This window comes from Chlorocebus sabaeus, chromosome 5 (assembly GCF_047675955.1).
Source record: "Chlorocebus sabaeus isolate Y175 chromosome 5, mChlSab1.0.hap1, whole genome shotgun sequence".
NCBI lineage: Eukaryota > Metazoa > Chordata > Mammalia > Primates > Cercopithecidae > Chlorocebus > Chlorocebus sabaeus.
In genome coordinates, this window is record NC_132908.1 from 85,378,687 (window position 1) to 85,399,850 (window position 21,164).

Here is a 21,164-nt window from a genome sequence, read left to right on the forward strand (position 1 = left end):
ATAGCCCCCAGGCAGGTCAGAGCTCGGAGGCCTGAGACGCATGCCCGGCATGGACTAAGGACCCCAGCAGGCAGGCCGGCCCCACTCCCCACGCCTCCCCAGGGCCACTCGTGTCACTATTCTGACAAGGAGCCAGGCACTCTCCTGGGGGTGGCAGCAGGATGGGCCTGCGGCCCACAGGCAGGAAAAGGCCTCCCAGGCTTGGAGGCTACCACCTGGGGTTTTCTCACTTATCCAGCAAGTATCTGTCACCTTTCAGTTGTGGAAGCAGAAGAAATAAACACAAGGAGAGGCGAGAAGCTCCACCTCACCCCAGTGGGGGCTGCAGTTGGATGGAGACCAAGGCATTTGGAGCGCCCCTGAGCAGCCGTGGCCAGGGTCGGGGTTGGGGGTGGCGAGGGGGCTCCCCCTGAGCAGCCGTGGCTGGTGTGGGAACGGGGCCAGGATGGTTCTCGAGAAAAGTGGGGCAGGCAACTGCTTCCCTGGGGCTGAGGGGCCGCAAGGAGAAGTCGCATCTCTATGTATGGTTCCCAGTCCCCATGGCAGCCCTGGCATTTCAGGCACCTGCTGTGTGCCAGGTTGGGCCCCAGACCGCATCCTCTCTCTCTGTGTGTACCCGCACCTGGCAGGAAGCGGCAGCACCATCCAGTTGCCCGGCAGCCTTGTCCTGCTCCCAGCTGCCTGTGGCCCCACTGGACTCAGCCCCCAGCAGGGAGGCCTTGGGCTGCAGGGCGGGGGCTGGGCGGGCACGGCCTGTGGCTGGGGGCACTCAGGAGCCCTGGCTTCACCTCTGCTCTCTGCACACATGTGGAGAGCTCACCCTCCAGCAGAGGTCTGGACCAAAGTCCTTGGCCCACCAGGTTCTGAGTCCTGAGCCCAGGGCTATGGACAGCTTCCCTCTCCACCCCAGCGCCTTCTGGCTGGAGCCTCTGGGCCCTCACCCTGGGGCAGCGACTCCTGTACCACCGGCCACAAGCAAGTGCAGAGCAGCTCGGGCCCTTCCACCAGCCACGCCAGCCACGAGAAAGTGCAGAGCAGCTCAGGCCCTTCTCACAACTTCGTGGAGCTCAGGGACATTCAGGGTCTGGGTCTGGGTCTGGGTCTGGGTCCGAGGTGGTGAATGTCACCACACACCTGCCCTCTCTCGGCCTCGGGGCGCCAGCTTAGGGCCTGTGTCCACTCTGTTCAGGTTTTTGGGCACAGTCGGTGTTAGGCGACAGACTCGGGATTGCTCTTGGACACTCAGCTCCCTCTTTCTGGAGTGATGACTCGTGACCCACATCCAAGGCACCCTACATATCCCTGAGCCTGACCGCGAGGCAGCACTCAAGGATGCCCGGGACCCCCACCCGCACCGCCAGGCAGCCGAGGCAGGTTTGGACCAGCTTCTCACTCACGCCTTCCTAGGGTTGCCCCAGGCCCTGACCTGCTGACCCTGCAGCTATGACCTCTGACCTGTGGAGGTTGGGAGGGGTTAGCAGGAGGGAGAGTGGGAAGGAGAAATGGAAAACAGACCAGGAAGGGAGGCTGCAGCCCCAGCATGAGCAGGAGCCGCCACCAGTGGGGGCCATGCAGGGCTCCTGGAAGACAGGACCTTCCAGGGCCTCCCTGCCCCGAACGCACAGGGGCCGGGCTTCTCACTGCTCAGAACCCCTGTGCCGGGCTCCTACGTGCCGCACCAGCCCCTCTTCAGCAGAGCACAAGTCTGGCAGCAGGAGGGCACCAGGCAGGGGCCCGCGTCTCCGCCTCTGTCACTGTGGGGTGACCTGAGAGCACCGACCCGGGGAATGGGCTCCTGCCAGGCCTGCCCAGGCACCTGGGCTGTGAGTCCTGCTCGCTGCATCCTCCAGCCTGACGTTGAAGTGACCTTGCCAGCAGGGCCCTCCGTGGCACTGGGCACTAAGGGAGAGCACGTGCCATTGCAGAAGGTATTCTGAGTCCTACAGAGAGGGACCCGCAGGGCACCTGCCCCATAGGCACGTGGGGCTCCTGCTGGTGCTGTCAGGGACCCCCCGGGCACCGAGAGGACATCTGGGCCCTTGAACAGCCAGGCTGACGGGTTCCCTGCACACACGATCCAGCAGCCTGGGAAGGAAGTGCCTGACCAGAGACCCCTGGGCAGGGAGGGGCTCCCAGGCCACCTGGCTCCCACCCTCCTGCCTTGCCCTGTACAATGACAGTCCAGGATGTCCGTCTCTGGCTCCAACTCGGAAGTCACTGCCTCCCTGTTGTCCTCCTCCTTCCCCTTTCCCTGCCTCCTTCCTGGTTCAGTTATCGGGCTGGCCAGAGTGTCCTGGTCTGGACATGTTAGAACGGCTGGGCCATGATCCCTCCCCCAGGGTCGAGGGGGCCGCAGCCGGGCCTGGAGGCCACCCCTGGCCGTGTGGCACGACCGCTCCCTGCCTGGGCTGGATCAGACTAGGGAGCTGAGAGTTCGAGGGGCACCCCAGGAAGAGACACTGCTGGAGACGGGAGGGGGCCAGAACGTGCAGAGGGACCGAGGTCCTGCTGACCTGCACGGGGCAGGGGGGCGCACACAGAGGCCGAGGGGGCACCCTGACACCGGCCTTCTCCCATGCAAACAGCATGACCTCTAGGGGTCTGATGGCTTTCTCCTTCCTCCATCTGCAACCCCTGCCCCCACCCACCCCCTCAAGCTCCCCCCGAAGGTCCCGCCCCCAAATGCAAAGCTGCGAAAGCCAGGCTGAGCCGAGGATGGAGATCAGGCCACCTCCTCAGGGACCCACTACTGCCTCTTCCAGGAGCCCAGGAGGCCGAGCGGGGTCTCCTTCCCCCGACTCCACCTCCCTCCTGGCAGGACACACCCGACAGGCCACAGCCCAGCTTACAGTGGTCTCTCCATCCTGGGAAAGGGAGTGAGAGGAGGCTCGGGCCAGGGACCCGCCCAGCTCTGGCAGGCAGCCGCCCATCAGCCTTTGTTCCTGAACCACTGTGTGGGCCCCGGCCCATCCGCTCCCTGCTGGAGGGAGCCCATGGGGAACGGACTGTTCTTGCCACCCCTATCCATGGCAGGGGAGGGGCTCAGCCTGGCCCTTGCCCACCCAGAAGAAGGTGCAGGGGGCCAGGCACGGTGGCTCACACCTTTGGGAGGCCGAGGCGGGTGGATCACCTCAGGTCAGGAGTTCGAGACCAGCCTGGTCAACATGGTGAAACCCTGTTTCTACTAAAAATACAAAAATTAGCCAGGCGTGGTGATGGGCACCTGTAATCTCAGCTACTCAGGAGGCTGAGGCAGGAGAATTACTTTTACTTGAACCCGGGAGGCGGAGCTTGCAGTGAGCCGAGATCGCACCACTGCACTCCAGCCTGGGCAACAGAACGAGACACTGTCTCGAAAAAAAAAAAAACAAAAAAACAAAAAAACGGTGCTGGGCTCCCCTTCCAGCTTGCAGGGCTCTCAGGAGGAAGCAGGAAGGGGCGGGGAGGCCCCAGGGCACCACAGACCGGATGGTTGACAGGACCTCCCCCAGAGCTGGAGCCCTTGGACCCCTGCCCAGCCTGCAAAGGCTCAGGGGCCCCACCATGGCAACATCCTGATGAGTGGTCCGTAGACACCACCCCACACCTGCTGGACGAGGGCCGGGCCTGATCCGTGGGGAATGTGGAGCTGCCCTTAGTCTGATCCTTGGGGTGTGCATGGGACCAGCCAAGGGACCCAGGGTGCCTTGAGGCTGAGCCGTGACGCCCACCAGCGACTGAGCTAGGGCTGAGCTGCGGGGCCACGAGAGGGGGCTTTTGAGGCAGAGGATGGAGACTACACAAGGCTGGCAGAGCGGGGGGACCAGTGAGGCTGAAGAGGGTGGCAGGGCCTCCCTGCAGGGGGCATGGTGAGATGGGGGGTGGATGGTGAGATGGGGGGGCATGGTGAGATGGGGGATGGATGGTGAGATGGGAGGGATGGTGAGATGGGGGGGATGGTGAGATGGGGGGATGGTGAGATGGGGGGATGGTGAGATGGGGGGGATGGTGAGATGGGGGGGATGGTGAGATGGGGGGGTCTCTCTCCAGACAGCAGAGTCAGTCTTGGAGGTGGGTTTTATCCTAAGGCAGGATGGGGCTTCTGAGTCCCTAAATGATAAGCAGGTCTCTGGGAGCCGACCCCTGTGGCTCTGCCTGCAGCCCCGCCTGGACCACCAGGGTCTGTGCCCACCGCCCCAGCCCCTCTCCTCCCTGCTCAGTCTGAGCTCAACCTCCAGCCCCGCAAGGGTCAGGCTGACGCCTACAGGGGGACCAAGGCCCAGATGGCGTCAAACCTTCCACCAGGGCCGTGCCAAGCCCAGCAGCTGCACAAATCATAAAGCCCGGGCACTCGGCTCGGGCAAGCCTCACACTTTCCTCTCCCTCCCGGAAAACTGGGCAGCGTCTCCATCTCTGAAGGGCCCCTGAGGAGGCTCAGGCAGGGGAGTCCTCCCGGGTCCACTCCAAATCTTCCCAGCCCAGCTCCTCCCCTGGCCTGGCTGGGCGCCTGCCTTCCCTCACTGCCGATTAAAGGGAAGTGTTTCCAGTTGCGCCCAGGGCATGAAATATTTACGGAACAAACGGGGAAACGCCAGGGGCCTGGGAACACATAGAACCGGCTCCACAGAGCAAAGGGGAGGCCCAGGATGGGGACCAGGACGGGGAGGTGCCCCCCCATCCCCAGCCATGCATCCTGGAGAGGTTTGGGCCTCAGGTCCCAGCGACTCCCAGCACTCGGCCGCACTGGGCCCTCCACAAAATGCCTCCCTGCACCTCTGAATTCTACCCGTGACCCAAGATCAGTGCCTGCGCTGGGCACCGTGACTCACACCTGTAATCTCAGCATCTTGGGAGGCTGAGGCAGGAGGATCACTTGAGCCCAGGAGGTGGAGGCTACAATGAGCCATGATCATGCCACTGCCCTCCAGCCCGGGCAACCAAGCAAGACCCCCACTCAAAAAAAAAAAAAACAAGCACGGTAGCTCACGTCTGTAATCCCGGCCGAGGCGGGTGGATCACCTGAGGTCAGGAGTTCAAGACCAGCCTGACCAACATGGTGAAACCCCTGTCTCTAAAAAAATACAAAAATTGGCCGGGCACGGTGGCTCAAGCCTGTAATCCCAGCACTTTGGGAGGCCGAGACGGGCGGATCATGAGGTCAGGAGATCGAGACCATCCTGGCTAACACGGTGAAACCCCGTCTCTACTAAAAAATACAAAAACTAGCCGGGCGAGGTGGTGGGCGCCTGTAGTCCCAGCTACTCGGGAGGCTGAGGCAGGAGAATGGCGTGAACCCGGGAGGCGGAGCTTGCAGTGAGCTGAGATCTGGCCACTGCACTCCAGCCCGGGTGACAGAGCGAGACTCCGTCTCAAAAAAAAAAAAAAAAAAAAAAAAAAAAAAAAAAAAAAATTACCCGGGCATGATGGTGGGTGCCTACAATCCCAGCTACTCGGGAGGCCGAGGCGGGAGAATCACTTGAACCCGGGAGACGGAGGTTGCAGTGAGCCGAGATCGTGCCATTGCACTCCAGCCTGGGTGACAGAGCAAGACTCCGTCTCAAAAAAAATAAGTAAAAAAGACCAGTGCCCAAAGCACCCTGAGCTACGAGGGGCCTGTGGGATGCTTCCAGCCAGATGTCGCAAGGCTGGAGGGTGGGCTCCCACCTGCAGCTGGCAGAATGATGGACCCCAAAGATGCCTGCATCCCAGTCCCCAGAATCTGTGAACACGGGAGCTCACACACAGAGGGGAGTCCAGGCAGCAGACGAAAGCTGCTCAACAGCTGATCTTAAACCAGGGAGGTCAGCCTGGATTAGCCGGGTAGGCAGATGGGACGCAGCCGCAGGGCTACCGTAGGGGGAGAGGGAGCAGGAGAGACGGGGTGTGATCCAGACCCCACCCCACCGGCTCTGGAGATGGAGGGAGAGGCCCCAAGCCCAGGAAGGTAGGCGCCTGGAGCAGCTGGAAGAGGAAGCAAATCCTCCCCAGAGTCCCTGGGAAAAATGCAGCCCGGTGGACACCTCACAGCCACGGACAGGCCCCCATGCAGCCAGCCTGCCGCGTCCAGCACCTCCCAGAAGGTGGTGCCCAAGAGCGTGTCCCCACAGTCATGCCCCCCGGTCCTGCTTGGCCTCTTCTCCGCCCTCTGCTGGGGAAGGTCTCTTGTTCTCTACACTTGCCCTCCCTGGGGACCTTCCTTCCTTTCAGCGGCTCTTCACCCTCCAAAACCCAAAGGCCAGCAGAGGGTCCGGCCCCACCCACGTTTGGCCCAGGACCTTTGGGGACAGGTCTCTGAGTGTTTCTTCCAAAACCCGCTCTCCTAAAACGTGGGCACAAAATGGACATGGCCCCCACAGGGCAGGTAGGTGACATGTCACAGGATGGAGGGTTCGCCGCCACCCTCGTCACCCAGGCTGCAGGCTTGGCGCGTGGCCTCACTGCCCTCTGTTTGGAGGATACGGGAGAGCAGCACGGTCCTGGCCCAGCTCAGACCCCAAGGTGGTTCCCAAGGCGGGCCCCAGCTCCCCACCGGCAAGTGGGTCAAGGTCAACTGAGGTCCAACTCCACGGTGGGCAGCGGGAGGGCGGTAGAGGCGGCTGGAACTTCCAGGCCACCAGAGCCTTAGCAGGGAGGAAAAGGCCTGGAGCCTGCAGGGAGCGGGCAGTTGGGGCCCACCCACTCCCTGTGGCCTCCCAGGGGACACAGGGACTCCACCCCCGTGGCCCCCTTTGCCTCCAACAGCCCCTGCAACACGGATCAGAAAAGATTCTGAGCTTAGCTTGGGGTCTACGATTAAAACAAGAAGCTTTGATGGCTGGCATGGTGGCTCACAGCTATAATTGCAGCTACTTGGGAGACTGAGGTGCGAGGATTACTTTAACCCAGGAGGCGGAGCTTGAAGTGAGCCAAGATCGTGCCACTGCACTCCAGCCTGGGCGACAGAGGGAGACTCCATCACAAAAAAAAAAAAAAAAATTTTTCTCGGGACCCCTCACCTTTCACCCCGGGCGGTTGAAGGTGAGGAAAGCTGTACGAATTTTGGCCCCAAACGAATGTCCACCCCCTCCCACCCTGAGAGCACGGACGGGGTCCCCTGGCCTTACCTTGGAGGCTATGCCGGGTGGGGCCAGGGAACCAGGGCAGCAGCAGCAGGAAGAGCAGGTAGACCAGCGAGAGCCCGCTGAAACGGAGCAGGCAGGCTGCGGGGAGATGGACGTCAGCTGCGTTGCCAACAGAGGATGGCCAGCCCCCACCCCAGAGGACGGCGCACCCACGGCCCAGCTTGTCACACCCCCAAGGCCGTGTGCCCTGTGAGTGCTGCCCTGGGCCAGAGCCATGGAAGCCCCCATGAGCTTCCGTACGTATCTCACGCACACCACACCACGCCACGCCATGGGCACCAGCCTCCCAGTGGGGCACTAAGGTTGTGACCCATCTTCCTACCTTGCTTTTCTTCCTTTAAAAATGCTATTCTTGGGCCGGGCGCGGTGGCTCACACCTGTACTCCCAGCACTTTGGGAGGCCGAGGCAGGCGGATCACTTGAGGTCAGGAGTTCAAGACCAGCCTGGCCATGGTGAAACCCAGTCTCTACTAAAGATACAAAAATTAGCCAGGCGTGGTGGCGGGCACCTGTAATCCCAGCTACTCGGGAGGCTGAGGCGGGAGAATCGCTTGAACCTGGGAGGTAGAGGCTGCACCGAGATCATGCCACTGCACTCCAGCCTGGGTGACAGAGCAAGACTCCATCTCAAAAAATAAACCAAAAAATGCTATGATTCCTGCGCCCAGCACGTGTCTGGGAGCCCTTGCACAGGTATGGGGCGGTGGGACACAGTGTGCCCTCAGCCCAAACACTCTACGTGGCTGCACTCGCCGAAGCCGCCGCACTGTGTCCTGTGTCTGCCCTCCTGCCTCTCTCAGAAGGTCCTGGGGCCTGGCCTCCCACCCTCGCCTGAGAGCCCGGCCAGTGTTTGCATCAGTCCCAACCACACAGCTCCCACGCGGGGTCTGCCTGGCACTTGCACTGATCTGACAGGGTCCGGAGTCAGGGAGGCCGCGCCTGCCACGCTCCAGCCAGGCCTGCTTCCTCCTAGGGACGTGAGGTTTGTCAGGAGATGAGGGGTGGGACCTGATGTGGTCTCCTTGGAGAGGACCTGGGGGGCCACTCAGCCTTTCTGGGGCTGCCGGGGAGGACACTGGGACTGGAAAGGTGCCTCTTGCTGCCTGAGGGGCACCAGCAGCCCACCCTCCACCCACCCTCCAGCCGCAGGGCCCTGGTCAGGAGGCTGAGGAAGGAGGCCACAGGGAGCTCAGACCCATGTCCAAGCGAGACCCCTGGCTGCTGCTCCCACCATGACCCCAAAGTCCCAGCCAGGGTGTAGCCAACCGGGTCCCTCCATAGTCTGGCTCTGTGCCCAGGGGAGGCCATGTGTGCCACTGTCTGCCCCATCCTTGGTGCCACAGGAGCCCCAGGAAGTCTTCTGGAGGGAGGCCCAACCCAGCCCAGCTCCCACCGTGACACCCACCTGCCCCTCAGTCCCCAGGACCCGAGCCTCACCCTAGACCAGGGGCATGGAAAACACAGGGTGAGTTAGAGGAGGCACAGGCAGAGGAAGACCCCAACCTCCACGGACAGCACGGGAGGCCTGGTCTTTCAGCCTGGGGGGCCTCCAGGCCCGTCTCCCCATTGGCACCATGGGGTTGATACTTGCACCTGAAAGGGCCAGGGGCACATGGCAAACTCAGCAAGCAGAGCCCCTCCCTTCCCACCCTCAGCAGCTTCACCCTTCCACCCTCCCAGAAGCAGACACAAAAGGTTCACGCTCGGGACTGCTACGGGCTCAAGGCAGCCTCGGCTTACTACACGCGTCGCAGAGTCCAGGGCTCCAGGGGGCACCACCCGCCCTGCTGGACACAGCAGCCTTCCCCAGCTCCCCCAGGAGCCCTCCCTGAAGTTAACATCTCCTCTTCCTCCCATTAATGCATCAAGCATAGCCATCAGCTCCATGCTTTTAAACCTAAAGTTTTTTGATGATTATACATTTTCATAAAAAAAAATCAATAAGATCTGGCCCAAGAGGCAGGAGGAAAATGCATTCATGGCAAAGGCTTCTGAAGTTTGCGCTTGTTCCCTAGAGCTGCACTTTTCAGCCGGTGGGTTCTGCCCCAGCCCTGTCCCCAGAGAAGGCGGCACCTCCCCTCTGCACCTGTCCAGCCAGGTGGCAGCCATCCGTGCGTCCATCAGAGGTGCGTCCATCAGAGCAGAGGAGCTCACAGTCTGACCTGCCAGGAATGGCCAATGCTGAACAAGTTCAGGTGCACCAGGGTTGGGTTCAAAGCCCGTGCCAGGGCGCCCTAGTGTGGCGTGGACACCAGGCAGGGCTCCTGGAGGCAGAAGCGTAGGTCCTGGGGATGAAGGTCACCAGACCCTGAGGCTGTGGGGAGGCCAGGGAGGTCGTACCGTGGGTGCAGTTTCCTTTGGGAAAACGAAGAAGTTCTAGAGCTGGGTGTCGGTGACAGCTGCACAATTATGGGAACGTGTTTACTGCTGCTGACCTGTGCCCTTAAATGTGGCTAACATGACAAACTTTAGGCCAGGTGTGGTGGCTCACGCCTGTAATCCCAGCACTTTGGGAGGCCAAGGCAGGTGGATCACTTGAGCCCAGGAGTTCGAGACCAGACCGGGCAACATGGAGACCCCATCTCTACAAAAAATTACAAAAATTAGCCAGGGATGAAGGTGCATGCCCCTGGTCCCAGCTACTCGGGAGGCTGAGGCGGGAGGATCACTTGAGCCCAGGAGGCTGAGGCTGCAGTGAGCCATGATCGTGCTGCTCTGCTCCAGCCTGGGCGACAGGGTGAGATCATCTCAAGAAACAAACTATAAAATGGCAAGTTTTATGGATGTATATTTTGCCAGAATGAAAAAATAACCAGCCCCTGAAATCTGCAAAGGATTGCAGAAGCCAGAGCCTGAGGCTGCAAGGGGCTGGGGCTGGAGATGAGGCAGGTGCAGGGGCTGAGGATGGAGATGAGGGAGGGCCTGGAGCCGGAGGCCTCCCTGACCGCCCTGCCCCTGGCCGAGCCAGAGGGGAACATTGAGGGGCAGAGTGGAGTCAAAGGCAGAGGACGATGGAGGGTGTAGGAGGCACTTTGGCAGGGGTTCCCCAGTAGCTCAACGTCACCCGGCAGGGCAAGTCCCCTGCCTGAGACCAGGACCCACCACGGGCCTGCCCTGGGGTGATCAGCAACATGCCCCCCAGAGTTTGTTCGTTCGTTCGTTCGTTCATTCATTCATTCATTCATTCATTCATTCATTCATTCATTCAATACCCAGCAGGTCCCACCAGGCAGCGGACTTGGTCTAGGGTCTGGGGACGTGGTGGACACTTGGAAACAAAGCTAAGGCTTGTCCCAGGTGGTGGCCACTCACCAACAACACAGACAAGGAAAAGACTCAGGGAGGCAGAGGGCTATTTAGCCCAGAGCCCACCCGCTCGCCTGGGGATGGGCTGAGACAGGTGGGCCCTGGCTGGTCTCCCTGGCGCCATCTTTTCTGTCAGGGGCGGCCTGAGGGGTGGGATGAGAAGGGGGCTCGGGGTTACAGCCCAGCCCACCATTCCTCCCATTATCTGGTCTTGGGGTCCTCGGATTAGCCAGCTGGCAGGGCAGGAGTGAGGAGCGGCCAATGCTCCAATCCCCCCATTTTCAGATGGGATGGGCTCTGAGAGGGGAGGAGCTCCCAAGAGTGGTCAGAACCCAGGTCCAGGCATCCTGGCCGCAGGGTCACGGCTTTTTGAAACACTCTTTGTATCTACTTGTGTTGTCTATGCGGCCAGAGGTGCTGTTGGATGGTCTAAGTATGTTGATGTGGCCTCAACTGTGACTTTGTGGGCTAAAGTCAGAGGGGGAGACACCAGAGCAGGCTGCCTGGAGGAGGCGGCATTGCTTTTGGCCTTGAAGGCTGGCTCCAACTTAGGGCAGGTCAGAAGCTTCATGGATCAGGCTCAGGCAGAGAAGGAAGAAATTTGGCCAGAGGGGAGGTGGGGCCCGAGACAATTCAAGGAGCAAGGACAGGAGCCTGCCCTGCCCTGTGGCTCCCACGTTCCCATCAGGAGCTGCCCAGCCTGGGCCTGTGACCCCGTGAGGGTAGTACCTTTTCCTGAGTCAGCAGCAATGGGATGGGGTCAGAGAGAGCGGTGGCTCCTGACCCCCGACCCCCTCGCCCCACCAGCACACGCCTCTTTGTGGCCCACATCCAGCCCCTCGGGAAGCAGAGAGCCCAGCCATCACCCATCCACAGACCCTCATCCGACAGCTGAGGGAAGCACAGTCGGGAGGGGAGAGGCTGCCCCCACAGTAGCTGCTGGGCCCCTGGGTGTCCAAGGGCTGGGCTGGCCTCTGCTTTCAGTGGGTACTGGCCAGGAAAGCCACAAATGCCACATGGTGGTAACCAGGACCACACACCACTCCACCGGAACATTCCACACAGAGGGCTGGACACCACCCACTCCCACTGGCCCACAGGAAGACCTGCCAGGGGGATGTCAGATGCCTGAGCCCTCCCGCCAGGACGCAGCTCCCGGGAGAGACCCTTGCAGCTGGCCCACACCCGCGTGGGAGAGGAGAACCTGCCATCCCTCGTTCCCTGTGGCGATCGAGGAGGAGCCGTCCGCTCCCAGCCTGGCCTCCTCTAACATGGGCTGAACCAAGCCCGGCGAGGCCTGAAGGACTGTCACAGGGAGGGCTGCTGGCTGGGCCTTCCACAGCCTGGACACCTCACACCTTTCTCCCTCCAGGAGCCACGCAGAGACCCAAGGCCAGGATTTTGAGCCCCCCTTGAGCAGGGAGTCTCCATGAAACAGCCGGTGCAGCCTGTGTGTGACCCCACACCGCCGGGGCCCGCAGGCCAGCGCTGGCTGACAGCAGGAAGTGGTGCAGAAAGACCGCGGCCAACACGGACAGGTGACCCGGGACCCACAGGAGCTGAGGCTGCATAGCAGAGCGGACAGAGGCGAGCTGGGGGCACCGTGTGAGCCAAGGCCCCGGTGCGCTGTCCTGCTCCACACCTGCACAGGAGCTGAAAGCTGGGACTGGAGAGGCCCCAGACCCAGCAGCTGACCCTCCCACCCTAGGACACCTTTTGCGCCCCAGGGAGAGGGGAGTCCTAACCAGAGGGCGGACGCGCCCGCGGCCATCACGTCACCGTCATGGCCATCACGTCACCGTCATGGCCATCACGTCACCACGGCCGCCAGTGCAGGCACAGGGCTGGGCAATCTGTCCTATATAATCCTGTGGCACTAGGCGAGGACCACGACTGTCACCCCCACTTTGCAGATGAGGAGATGGAGCAAGCCTGGGACGCAGCAAACAGCCAACACCCCCGCCCCCGCCATGTGGCTCGGGCCTGGCTGGCTGTGGGGACAGAGTAACTTTATTTAAATGCTAATCTGCTGATTAACCCCGGGTCTGGGAATGCCTCCAAACTGTCTAGTTGATGTATCATATTTATGCAGGAACACCTATTCCCTGGCATTCATATGCAGGAAAGAAAAAAAAAAAAGAACACCTAGTCCTCGTAGGTTTCCTCCTAAACAAACCTGAGGCTGCAGAAGGAATCTGGCCACCCACCTGCCGCGTTCCCAGCCACCTCCACATTCCTCCCGGGGCAAGATACGAGCCCCAGGTCAGGCGTTTGGGTTCAGAGCTCTACCTGTCTCGAGGCTGCCCGAGGCCATGTTTCCGACTGTCAGTTCCCCCCAGTAAATAGCCCAGAACCAACATACTTGCTCTGTCTGCCTCCTTTGATTTCCCGGCTCCTTCAGTATCTGGGTGTTGCTTTGATTATACCACCTTTTCACAGAACAGTGGCACCTACCCTCGAAGCCACCACCTCCAAAGGGGACGGAGTGCTGGAGGCACCATCAGAGGACAGGGGCCCCCAGGCCAAGAGCTGCAGAGCAGGCCTCACAGGAGAGCCTCAGGCAGTGGACAGGTGGGGACCGGGTGGGACCAGCAGGTCTGAGACAGTGGTGGTCAGGAGTTAACCTGGCCAGCAGGTCCCGACATGAGAAACAGGGGCCAGGGGGCAGGGCTGTAATTCCTGGGTTCCCAGCACAGGGCAGAGCCTCGGTGGTGGGGGGGGCGCCCAGGAGCCAGGACAGCAGGGGAAGGAAGGACGGGGGCCTGGAGTCTGGGTGTTGCCCAGCGCTTGCATCCAGGATCACAGGACTGAGCGGTCAGAGATGTCCTCAGTCATGCAAGGCATCACACACCAGGCAGGGAGGAGCGGCTCTGCAGCCGCCATCTGGGAGCCTCAAGGGTAGTCTACACCCTCGGGGTGACTGTCCACTCCTCACGGGCACCAGGCCACAGGGAAGGCATGCAGGACGCCCGCACACCCAGCCCAAAGTCCACTAGCAGCGCAGTCTTAGGCATGGAGGCACCTGCCCGACCTGGGTGCCTAGAACGATCCTAAGAGGCCCCTCCACAACCTGGAGTCAGCCGCTCCACCCCGGGACTCTGGACCCACCAATGGCCGGCACTGGCCACTGGTGCGGCCGGGTAGGCCAATGGACTGTAAGGATCTCCAGTGTGACATGTCCTCAGGGACCACACCCACCTGAGTGCCGTACAAAACTGGTGGCTGGGGCTGGGCACAGAGGCTCACGCCTGTAATCCCAGCACTTTGGGAGGCCGAGGCGGGCATAGCACCTGAGGTCAGGAGTTCAAGATCAGCCTGGCCAACATGGTGAAGCTAAAAATACAAAATTTAGCCTGGCATGGTGGTGGGTGCCTGTAATCCCAGCTACTCAGGACACTGAGGCAGGAGAATCACTTGAACCCAGGAGGTGGAGGGTGCAGTGGGCCAAGATCATGTCACTGCATTCCACCCTGGGCGATAGAGCAAGACTTCTCAAAGGGAACTGGAGCCATGGGCTGGACAGAGATCCCATCTCCACCTTCTCCAGGGCTCAGCTTCCTCCCCTGGGAAGCAGGAGAGCCCAAGGGTTGGAGTCCATGACCTGCGTTGGAGTCCTGGCCCTGAAGGAGCCGGGCTGCAGGGTGGAGCAGGGCCAGCTGCCACGGCTAGAGGCATCACCCTCCTTGGGTCCTCCCAACAGCCTAAGGGTGGCACCATCCCATCCTACAGGCAGGTGAACCGAGCCCAGCACGACCCACAAGAGACACAAGTCACAGACAGGCTCCCCAAGCAGCCTCAGCTCCAGCAGGTGCCCCAGGAGGCAGGAAGGGTCTGGGCCAGTTAACACAGATTTCACAGACTCCAGCCAGCCCCAGAAGGTGCCACAGAAAGGCCTGGCTGGACATCCCTCTGCCACCCTCTATGCCTCTACTCTGCCCAGACCTAACTGGCAGAGCAGATATAGGGCTAGACCAACAGGCCCTCCGGGGTTGAGGGCAGAGCAGCTGAATCCCAGGAGGAATCCCCAGGAGCTTCCTCAGCCATGTGGTCCAACCCTCAAGCCCAGGTGGGTTCCCGGCAGTGGCTGCCCGGCCTCTCCTCCCACAAGGGGATGGCCATCAAGGGGCAGTGACCCTCTCGGCCCGAGCCCTTGTGCACTGGACCAACTGTGGCCTCAGACTAGTTCCTTGGTCTGGCATTCAAGGCTCCCACCACTTTGGGTCCCTGTGTGTCAGCTGACCCTGTGGGCTTCCTGCCACTCCCCAACAGACCAACATCCTGCCGCATCCCAGCCTTGGCCCCAGCAGTGCCCTGGCCTGGTGGCAACCCTGGCCTCTGTGAGCTCCGTCGCCACCCATTGTCACTCAGTCATCCCCAGGGCTCCTCCTGCTGTGATGCCAGTCACACCTGGGGCTCACGGCAGCTCATGCATAACTGCTTCTCCCCGAGCCTGTGACGGGGCAGTGCTTGGAAATGCAAGCCCACCACCCCCACTCCACAGGCACCCACGGACTCACAAGACACAGCAGATGCAGGAACAGCCTCAGCACCCACCCGCAGAGTAGGCTAGGCAGTAGGGTGTGCAGCGGAACCCTGTGTGTCATGTCTGTACGTGCCCTGTAAAATTACACCACTGGGCTCCAGCCCTGACCCCTCACAGCTGCTGAGATGACCACAGATGAGCCCAGTCTCCTCTGTCTTAGTTTGTGCATTTATAAATCAAGAACCATAACCCCCTCCTCAAAGGATTGTTGCAGAGACAACAGTGCCTGACGCATAGCACGACAGAGCAAGCGCGCACCAAGCTCTGCGGCACTGCCAAGGGATACAAGCCACAGAGAGTCAGATGCCTACCACTCCTTTTGTGTAAAACTGAACTTCTGCATGTCTGGGATATATAAAAAGGGCCAGGAAGATCCGCACCAAGCCGCTGTATTTGCAGAAGAGGTCCTTGGTCCCTCCTACCCACAGCACTTCCCTTTTCTACAAGGGGAATGTTTTCATGCGTTGTTGGAGTTATCAACAAGTGAACTGGCCAAAAAGAAAAAGGACTGGAGGGAACAGATGGGATGGAAGCAGGGCAGGTGGCTTGGTCCAGCCTTCCTCTCATCGGAGGGAACAGAAGCTGAAAAGGACGTGAGTCGTCTGAGTCCCCAGAGCTCACCGCGGCAGCCGCAGGACTAGAACCTGGGCCTCCCGGCCGGGCGGGCACTTTGCTAGGTCTTGACTTCTTTTGCTACCAGCTGAGCATGGGAAGCTCCGAAAAGGGCTGGGTGAGGGCGGGGAGGACTAGTTCGCAGATGACAGCTGCCAGGCCAAGGCAGCTACAGGGAGCCGGGGTCCTGGTCCAAGCCCCATCTGCCCTCCCCCCAGCCTGCTCCAACTCCTGCAAATGCGCTCTCTGCCTTATTTGGCTTGGAAGAGAAACCCATAAACACTTCTGTGCTAGTGCTAGTGCTTATGCTGGTGGGCGGGGCCGGGCAGAGGAGAGGAAGAAGAAAAGAGCAGACGTGGTATGGGCAGCTCCTGGTGGCTGCTGCTCTGCCCTGCTCTGCAAGGGAGCCTGGTGGGCCTTACCTGCCATGACGCCAGGCAGAGCACAAAACCCAGACCCAGACCCGGAGGGGCCATGAGGGCTCAGACGGATCTCACCTTTATGGAAGGCGGCGGCTGGCAAGGTTGGCCCAGGGGACGGGGGAAGCCAGCCCGCCCCCAGACGCCCTCGGCAGCCTTCACAGCGAGGTCTATGGTGAGGTTCACACAGGCCGCATGGCCTGCCACCCCACAGCCCCAGCACAGGAGCCTTGCAGAGCAGACAGAGGTGGAAGCTATGTGGGGAGGGGACCTGGGGGGCTCCCCTAATGGAGGCCGAGCCTGCCCAGGCCCACCTTCACCAGCCACCCCGGCCTCCAGGCCTGCTCCACGCATGCTCCCAAACCCCAGTGGCTTCAGTCCTCCTCTGCACGAATCCCCACCTGCCCCTCCAAGGCCCCAGCGGATGTGACCCGACCCACCCTCCACAAGCAAAGGTCTCGCCTCTAGTGCCCACCACCCCAGAAGCCCACCCCAGCCCTCACCAGCAGGGCCTCTGCGCCCTTAGTGACCCCAGCCATGGTTCCAGACGGCCACGCCACAGGCTTTGCTCCCCCGGGGCGCTGGGCTGTCTCAGGCTGGGGTCCTGCAGAGTTCCCTGTCCATCCCACCCTGCCCCGAGCTGAGGACTGGGGAAGTCCCTCTTCCCGCCTCATGGACAAAGGAGAGTTGAGAGAAACTCAAGGAAAAAGCCCTGTCTGCACCCTCTGTCCAGCAATAAGACAGAAAATGGATTCTAGAGCCCTTCACAAAACTCTGAAAACCTCAGAGACCTTCGAACCAACCCCTGCCATCTCACGGGAGAACCCTAGGCCCTAGGAGAGCAGGCTTTGTCCAAAGGCAACAGTGGGACGCAGTCATAGGGCAGGTGGTACCCAGGGAGCCCAGGACAGGCAGGGCCTGAGGGAGCCACTCGCCTTCGAGGCAGCACCCAGGGAGCACTGGACAGGCAGGGCCCGAGGGGAGCCACCCTGCCTTCGAGGCAGCAGGAGGTAAATGGAATGTTCCTTACCTACTTGGAGCCCGACCAGCAGCCTGGGGCACCGAGGAGTTTCTGGAGCATTTAATTAGCTCGGTGCCTGGGTTTAATTAGCTCGGTGTTCAGGTTTAATCAGCTCAGTGTCCAGGAAACTCAGTTTTATGGCTCATCTGACCTACACGGGGCAGGGTCCTGCAGGCCTGGTGGCCTCTGTGGGCTGGGCACCCGCTGCACCTGCCACAGCCAACTGCTCTCAGACCTGCTGGTGTGGAGAGCCAGGTCACCCTCCCAGCCACACTCAGCCCATAGGCCCTGGAGGGGTTTGCAGGGCGGGGGTGGGTCCGTCTGTGAACAAGGTGACTGTGCAGGAACAGAGGGTCAGCAGGCACCCGCTGCACACAGCCACATGGGGGGACTGGGGGAACTGTCTCTGCCCAGGGAGTGGGGCAAAGCCCACAGGGTCTTGCAGGCATCAGCCCCTGGGATTCTCACACAAGCCAGGGGTGACTCCAACACGCCCATTTCACAGATGAGCACACGGAGGCTGCAGGACGGAGGGTTCCCCAGGCGACTTGTGGTGGGCGGAACAGTGATACCTGTACATCTGGGCCTGAGCTCTTGTGGCACTGCCCTAGCCCAGGAGGGGACCAGGCTGAGTGACTTGGAGGGCACGATGGTGCTGACCAGAGGCCCAGCAGCACGGCCCGAGGCAGACGCAGTCTGGTCCCAAAGCCGCTGCCTTCTGGTCCCCACACCATGGCAACTGTGCTCGAGGGGCGGGGGCGGGTGAGCTGGGGGGTGCCTTTGCGTTCTCCCCATGCTGCTCAGCACCCCATCCTCATCTTCTTGGTACTTGGGGTCAGCAGTGAACAACCCACAGCATGGCAGGAGACTGAGCAGAGATGAGAACGCCCCACCCCACGTGTGAGACATCCCCCACATCGGGGCCTCGATGGCCCTTCCCCCCTTCCCCCGACCCTCCCCCCACCCCACGCGTGAGACATCCCCCACATCGGGGCCTTTCCTCTGACCCGCCCCCCACTGCCCTCCCTGCCTCCCCCACCCTCCAAAGGGCCTGTCCTTCCCCACAGACGACCAGCAGTGCTGCCAGGGTGTGGAGGCCTCAGCGTTTTTCTGTGCTGGGCTCTCCTGGAGGGTCAGGGATCTGGGACTCATCCCTCAACAACCAAGAAGGGGACAGATTCCAGGGCGTGGGTGAGGCCCGCGTTCCGCACAGAGCAATCCCCTGACTCTGCGCAAGTGGGTTCCTCTCTAGCCTCTTCAGAAAGGGAGGAAACCAGGGCTTATCTGGGCAGCCATCTCTGGCACAGATACAGGTAAATAGGTGGGGGACAGTGGGTAGAGGGTGGGGCCCCAGGAAGGACGCGGGTCCCTGAATGTCTGACGAAGCCAACCCTATGCCTCTGCTGTGCCCTGGGAAGGGAGCTGGGCCAGGCGGAGCCACCTCTGTGGGCAGCAAGGCCTCCCTCCCGGCCTACCCAGGGGTCTGGGCAGAGCCCAGATGAAGGGGCCCCCGCTGGCCTCTGCACACAGCAGGCACTCAGAGGGGCGGTGACAAAGTAAGGCCTCCAACTCAGCTCTCCTCCCTTCACACACCATGGCCTCTGCCACGTGAGGTCAGCGACCGGCACAGGGCACTCTCCTGCCATCCTCGGAGGGTCCAAGTGCATTGGCCCTGCCCACCGGCCCCCATCTGAGCTGCAGGCACTGCCCTCCTGGATTCCTACAACTCCACAACCCCAGGGACGGCAGGACCCCCTCCGGCCTCAAGGAGAGGATGTGTCTGGGGAGGAGAAGGGGCTCCTGACTGCCAAGTGTAGACCCTCAGCAGCGCCATGGCCGGAGCGGTTTGCCAGGTCTCCCGCGGCAGTCAAGGCAAGGGTAGGGCAGCCCCTCAGGTCGCTCAGCAGCCTACAAGTGCTGACTCAGTCCTGACCCTGAGCTCTGTGCCAGGAAGCGGCTCCTGTTGTGCCACTTGTCAGATGGGGAAACTGAGGCACAGTGGGCTCACAGGGCGCTGTGTGGACAGTGTGGCCTCCCACAGCTTCAGCCGCCCTGCACACAAGCCCTGACCAGGCGTGGCTGGGAAGGACAGCCAGCCACAAGCTGGCCCCTTGGCCAGAAGCTAAGAGCACATGAGTCCCACAGGCTCTTTCCTGGGACCCCCAGCCCCCAACAGGCCCGCGCCCCCACCTGCACCCGGCAGCTCCAGGCTCAGGACTAGGAGTCGGTAGTCCCCTAAGAACCACAGCTTTCCATGGACTGCTGTCACGGGGGGAGCCCGTCCAGAGGGTACACCCAAAACAGTCTGGCCCTGGGGTGCCTGGATAGGGTGCAGGTCCAGGGCTGGAGCCAGAGATGTCCGGCGTTCCAGGTCATGATTCAAGCCTGCCCAGGGGCCAGCTGGCGAGCTGGCAGCCAATGTCCTCCGGAGACAGGGATGAGACGCAGGGCCAGCTCCTGGCAGCTCAGGGCACTTCCGGGGGCCCAGCTCCCCTAGGAGGGCCCTGCTCTCGGCCTCAGCCTGTGAGCCGCTCCTGTGTGAACAGCGTGGCCCCAGGCAGAGGCTGGAGGTGAGCAGAACCAGCCGCAGACCAGCAGCCAAACCCCGGCTTCTTCTCTGGGACTCTGTCTCTTCGCCCAGAAAGTAGCGGTGGGCCGGGTGTGGGGACTCCTGCCTGTAATCCAGCACTTTAAGAGGCTGAGGTAGAAGGTTCGCTTGACCCCAGGAGTTTGAGACCAACCTGGGCAACACAGGAAGACCCCATCCCTATTTAAAACAAAACAAAACCAAACAAACCAGATCAGGAAGGCACTGACGTGCCTTGTCACCTGGAGCTGCCGGCCAGGGTCTAGTGTGGTACAAATGTGCACAGTGAAGAGCTAGGTCAGGGCAGCCCTGGGGTAACAGCCGGTAGGTGCTCCCTGACACTCTCTGGCTGACCCAGGGAGCGGACAGCACATTCCACAGTCCGCGTGGACCACACTGATTACACTGATTAGCACACGATGTTAAGGTTCCAGGTAAACAAGGTCGCTCTGTGACCTGGAGCTGGCCCCGCCCCCAGCATTCCAGACTAATTGAGAGGGTAGGATTCCTGCAGAGACGGCCCATTCCACCGGAAATGATGGCTTTGGAAGCTAGGAGGCAGCTCTCCGGGCTCTGTGAGGCCATCACAGCCAGCCTGCCCCAGGCACAGCTGTACACCTGCACACAGTCGGCACGCGGGGGTCAGGCGTGGTTGGAAGCCCATGGTTCAGAGGGGTTTCAGGAGCCCACAGCCTCCTGGGGGCCAGAGTGCATGATGAGCCACAGTTAGCACCAGATGCTGAGCTGGGTCCTCAGGGAAGGCTTCCCTGGGGGTCACCGGAGCAGGATCCAGTGGCGGGAAGGATCTGGGAACATCAGATGCGAAGGTCCTGGGGAAAACCCAGAGGTCACGGAGCTGTGGAGGGCGAGGCAGGGTACGAGGCAGGACGTGCTGTGAAACACGGGGTCTCGGCCACAAGAGATGGGGTCCTCTTGAAGCCCCAGCAGCGAGCAGGCGGCAATGCCTCCCCCAGATTCCTCCAGGCGCCCAGGCTCCACATAACCCATTCTCCAGAGCTGAGGTCCACACCACCAGCGTCACTGGGCCCTAAGCAGGGAGCTGCTCAGGCTGAGGCTCACCCAGACCCAGGCGCCATGTTCTAAAGCGTCCTCCGGGAAGCACGAGCGTGCTCTCCAGGCAGAGATCACGCACCGACATTCCCCTGCCAGGCCAGGCATGGTGGCTCACGCCTGTAATCCCAACACTTTGGGAGGCTAAGGCAGGTGGATCATGAGGTCAGGAGTTCGCGACCAGACTGGCCAACATGACGAAACCCCATCTCTACTAAAAATACAAAAATTAGCTGGGCATGGTGGCACGTGCCTGTAATCCCAGCTACTTGGGAGGCTGAGACAGAGAATTGCTTGAACCTGGGAGGCAGAGATTGCAGTGAGCTGAGATCGCACCACTGCACTCCAGCCTGGGCAACAAGCGTGAAACTCCGTCTCAAAGAAAAAAAAAAGAAAAGAGAAAAGAAATGCCTCTGCCATGGCCTGCCTTTGACCCCCAGCATGACCTCCCAAAACAAGGACTCCGCCCTCAGCACCAGGGGCAGACACTGGTGACCACTCCAAC

General features: G+C 61.3%; 1 protein-coding gene and 1 pseudogene across 3 annotated transcripts in view; one reads left to right on the plus strand and one right to left on the minus strand.

Moving 5' to 3' along the window:
- Positions 1–21,164, minus strand: part of PIEZO1 (piezo type mechanosensitive ion channel component 1 (Er blood group)) — a 67,153-nt gene that overhangs the window by 26,208 nt on the left and 19,781 nt on the right. For all 3 annotated transcript variants that reach the window (XM_007994343.3, XM_073015646.1, XM_073015645.1), the window contains exon 2: positions 7,083–7,178. In XM_007994343.3, coding sequence (XP_007992534.3) covers positions 7,083–7,178 — 96 coding nt within the window. The remainder of the gene's footprint in view (positions 1–7,082; positions 7,179–21,164) is intronic.
- On the plus strand, positions 446–1,120 carry LOC140711725 (uncharacterized; annotated as a pseudogene).